The following is a 4285-nucleotide window of genomic DNA, read 5'->3' on the forward strand; positions in this document are numbered from 1 at the left end:
GGAGAGGATGGAAAAGTTCGACCGATAGGGAGAGAAGGCGTTGGTGAGGCGACCGGAAGGCAGTTTAGTTTACTGTTAGAAAGCGAGAGTAGCTGTCTTTAGGGTGCTAGTTCCCTTTCTAACAAGCTGACCGGAATAGCGGCCCTCGCTTCTAGTCCCACTTGTAGCCTGATCGGGACTTCTTTCTCTCTTRCTTGAATGCCAACCAACTTTTCTGACTCTGGTTTATGAGCCCATTTGCCAATTCCCAGAAGACTAATGTACCTTCGTGTATACAGTTGTCCAACTACTTTCTTCCTCCGACTTCTTTAGCCACTTCCGGCTTCCCCACTTCCGCATCTGTCGTATTCGGGAGAGCTTGCTTCGTGGCGGAGCATTTAGCAATGCTAGCAGCCTGGTGAGAGCTGGCTGTCTGGGGACATTTTAAGGTAGGGCCTGCTGGACTTGCTTCTCATTAGATTGGGTAAGGGAATTGGAAATGGGCTCATAAACCGGGCGGGCAGGCGGGCTTTTGGGCACACGGAAAAGGGGACTTGTCATGGTTAATTACGTATGCCTATTGTGTAGCAAACCATGATCTGCCCAAACATCCTTCACAGCATGCCTGTTGTGAAGATATAAATAACCATGTGTGGCTCCTACCTATGATACACCCACCATTAGATACCTAGAACGTTAACGTTCATAAGCCTTATGCAGCTGGTCTCATGATGGTTCATCCAGGTATAAAAGATAAATGAAGATATGATAATTCATACCTACTTTAGTGAGGACTACTGCATAATCAAGGATTCCTTTGAAGAAAAAGAGTACTAAGTTACTTATAGACATGGTATGTAAGATAGAAGAAAGGAGTACTAAGTTACTTATAGACATGGTATGTAAGATAGAAGCACTTGTTAGACAAGAAAAGAAAGCCAAAACAGTTTACTTCTTCCTCCGACTTCTTTAGCCACTTCCGGCTTCCCTACTTCCGCATCTGTCGTATTCGGGAGATGCTTGCTTCGTGGCGGAGCATTTAGCAATGCTAGCAGCCTGGTGAGGGCTGGCTGTCTGGGGACATCTGCAACGCCCTTCCCCGCCTTTTTTTTTTCATTTTAAGGTAATGAAAAAGGGACTTGTCATAGTTAATTACGTATGGACATGGCTATTGTGTAGCAAACCATGATCTGCCCAAACATCCTTCACAGCATGCCTGTTGTGAAGGTTCAAATAAGAAAGATAAAACAAAGAAATACCTGAAGAATGTTGGAGCATCAAGTAAAACCTATAAGCAACTCATTCTGCAGACAACCATTTTAGTAAGTTAAGCTTATCTTTTTTGTAGAACTAGATTTTCGAGTCCCTGTTGAAATTAACCTGCATGTATCCAGAGCAGGAAATATTTTTATACTAGGAAAGGTTACGAGTCTATATTAATATGCAACAAACAGTGGTTGTTTTGATTTTAGAGTTCCTACTTGATGTTGCAACTTTCTTTGAGTATTTCTTTGCTTTCTTTGAGATTTCAAGTAACCATTACTTTCCTTTATGATGTTTTTAGTATAGCCTTCTTAATTCTCTGTATTTAAAAATATAATTTTAGCATTTGGCTTTTGAGTAGAAGGTGTGCACACCGGGGGTTGGTAAGAACTGAGGGACAATGCCCCTCTAGCCTAAGTGGGCCTACCTGCGAAGCAACAGGTACCGGGGGGCGGTTTGGTTTCGTGCAAGGCCCTAGCAGCAGGAAGAGGCAGTTGTCATTTGAAAGAAAACGCTCTTTGTTTGTATAAGGTTCCAAACCTTCGCACCYTGATGAAAAAGCCCTTTCTTTTCCCTACTAGTGGTTATTCTTTCGATTAGATAGGTTTCGGTCTTAATCAAGTTATTCTTGGCGCGAAAGGTTCTATCGAACATGATAAATTGAGCCAGTCAAATCTGGCTAGTAAGAAAGAAAGCTTGTTATACTATATGAAGCAGGACATCCTTCTATTAGGTGGTGTAATGCAAAACGCTCAATAGATATATTGGAAGCTGTACAAGTTGGACATTGAAAACAAAATATCCCTTTGTAATGAAGGCATATGTGGTATGCCCGAAGACTATCAAGAAGCCCTTTCTACCTTATCGAGACAAGAATGGGACTCTCATCTTTCCAACTGGGGAATTTCTCGGTGTCTACTATAGCGAGGAGTTAAAGTATGMTGTTGGCATTGGCTACAAGGTGATCCCAATCTCAGGATACCTCTTTGAGAGGAAGGAAAGCCCATTCAAAGACTTTGTTAGCTCGCTCTTTTCAAGCAGGTTGGAAGCTAGGAAAGATGGTAATGAGGCTTTGTCCTATGTGTACAAAATACTTATGAATTCGCTATACGGTAGATTTGGCATTAACCCAAAAAGCACAACAACCGAGGTCTGCAATTCAAAAAGATACAAACATTTGTTCAAGAAGGATGAGTTTATATACGGTGATAAGCTTAGCGAGGACTGCTACATCGTATCCTACCATGTCAATACAGGGAAAGACGAAGATTATTGGAACCCACCAACGAACTCAGCTGTCCAACTAGCTGCAGCTATCACTGCCAATGCAAGGATCTATATGTACCCATATATCTCAAGAGAAGACAGCTACTACACGGACACAGACTCAGTTGTGCTAGGTCAGCCACTACCTGAAGAAGTGATTTCTTCTTCTGTCTTAGGTATGTTTAAGCTGGAAGACAGAATCTCGAAAGGATTCTTTTTAGCACCRAAATCCTATTGCTACTTCAGAAAAGATGGAACCAATGTAATCAAGTACAAGGGACAAGCAAAATCACTTTACATTCAATGCGATAGTAATCTCTCAGTTCTCATTTGTAGTTCAATCACTAGAAAGATGGTGAAAGGTATCTTTATGCCTATAATCTATGGTAAAACAATGATGAGTACAGCTAGTGATATCAAAGGGGTATCTATCTCAATATCTGACTCAAAAAGAGTGYTTTGATCTGGCTAAAATCTGCTTTAAGTTCTGGAAAGTGAAATATCATAACATGGATTGTCTAATCAGATTGATCCGTAGTATAGGCTGGGTAGCATCATCTTGTGGTCGCCCTGTTCAGTATAGTGTGGATTATTATACTACAATCCAAGACTATATGCAGATGGAATCAATTAATATTTGGGTATATGATAAATTGCATAAAAAAAGAAGAAAAGTCAGTCTTAATAAGTAAAACAAAGCAGAAATGATAAGTAAAACAAAGCAGAAATTATTAATAAGGCAAAACATCAAATGTAAAATGTTCATTCAATTGTTACCTTCAATATTCATCTCATTTTCATCTTCTGTAGTAAAAGTTCCCTTTGGGTTGCTTCTTAGCTTGGCAACAAGCTTTTTTGTTAATGGCATTTTCCTATTTTCTTTTTTGTCATGTCTGAAGAAATAAAAAATAAATAGAACATAAGAACAAAAAACTAGTTACTATTGTTTCTAATGAAAAAGTTTCGTATATTCTACATACAAGTCAACAATGGTCATAACATGAATATGAAAAACTAGGGTTTGAACTTGGAATAATACAATCGGTGAAACTAGTTTTACTTACCAACATAAATTTAGCCTTCAAATCGATGAACAAAAGTTTGCTATGGGTTGAATATGTAAAACTTTGAACTAGTTTCATAATATGAATATGAAACTAGGGTTTGAACAGAACATCAAGAAGAAGAAATAATACAATTCATTAAAAAAGAAAATCTAATCTTAGTTAATTACCCACATAAATTTAGCATCCAATCGGTGAGCAAAGTTCGCTATGGGTAAACCTTCAATGGCGAATCACTTCTCGATAATCACAGTTTGCCTCTGGAGTTTGAAGACGCTTCCGATTAGTAAAGAGATTAAGATTGAAAATCACAGTGGTTATACTAAATTGACAAAAAAGAAAATAAAAGAAGACGAAGAAGAAGAACAAAAAGAAAACCTAAAGTTTTGTTACTTACCAACATAAATTTAGCCTTCAAATCGATGAACAAAAGTTTGCTATGGGTAAGCCTTCAATGGAGAATCAGTTCGCGCCTGAAGGTGTTTTCGTGAATGAAGATTCAAAACTTCTAACATATACGATCTTTCAATCTTCATAAAACGCCACCATATTCAACAATAATTACAAAACTGCCATTGGACGCCTTCAGACCATTGATCAACTTGTTGATCAAATCTAACGGATATAAGTTGGTCTCGCGGGTCTTACGGAAAAGACTTGGTCTCACATGATCCCAAGTCTATGTATGTATGTATATATATATATATATATAT

General features: G+C 38.5%; 1 protein-coding gene across 1 annotated transcript in view; it reads left to right on the plus strand.

Moving 5' to 3' along the window:
- The first annotated feature begins 2053 nt into the window (after positions 1-2053).
- Positions 2054-4285, plus strand: part of LOC112504649 (DNA polymerase-like) — a 5271-nt gene continuing 3039 nt past the window's right edge. Inside the window, exon 1 of the mRNA XM_025108599.1 lies at positions 2054-2870. Coding sequence (XP_024964367.1) covers positions 2054-2870 — 817 coding nt within the window. The remainder of the gene's footprint in view (positions 2871-4285) is intronic.

This window comes from Cynara cardunculus, unplaced genomic scaffold (assembly GCF_001531365.2).
Source record: "Cynara cardunculus var. scolymus isolate 2C unplaced genomic scaffold, CcrdV1 Un_Scaffold_6353, whole genome shotgun sequence".
Taxonomy (NCBI): Eukaryota; Viridiplantae; Streptophyta; class Magnoliopsida; order Asterales; family Asteraceae; genus Cynara; species Cynara cardunculus.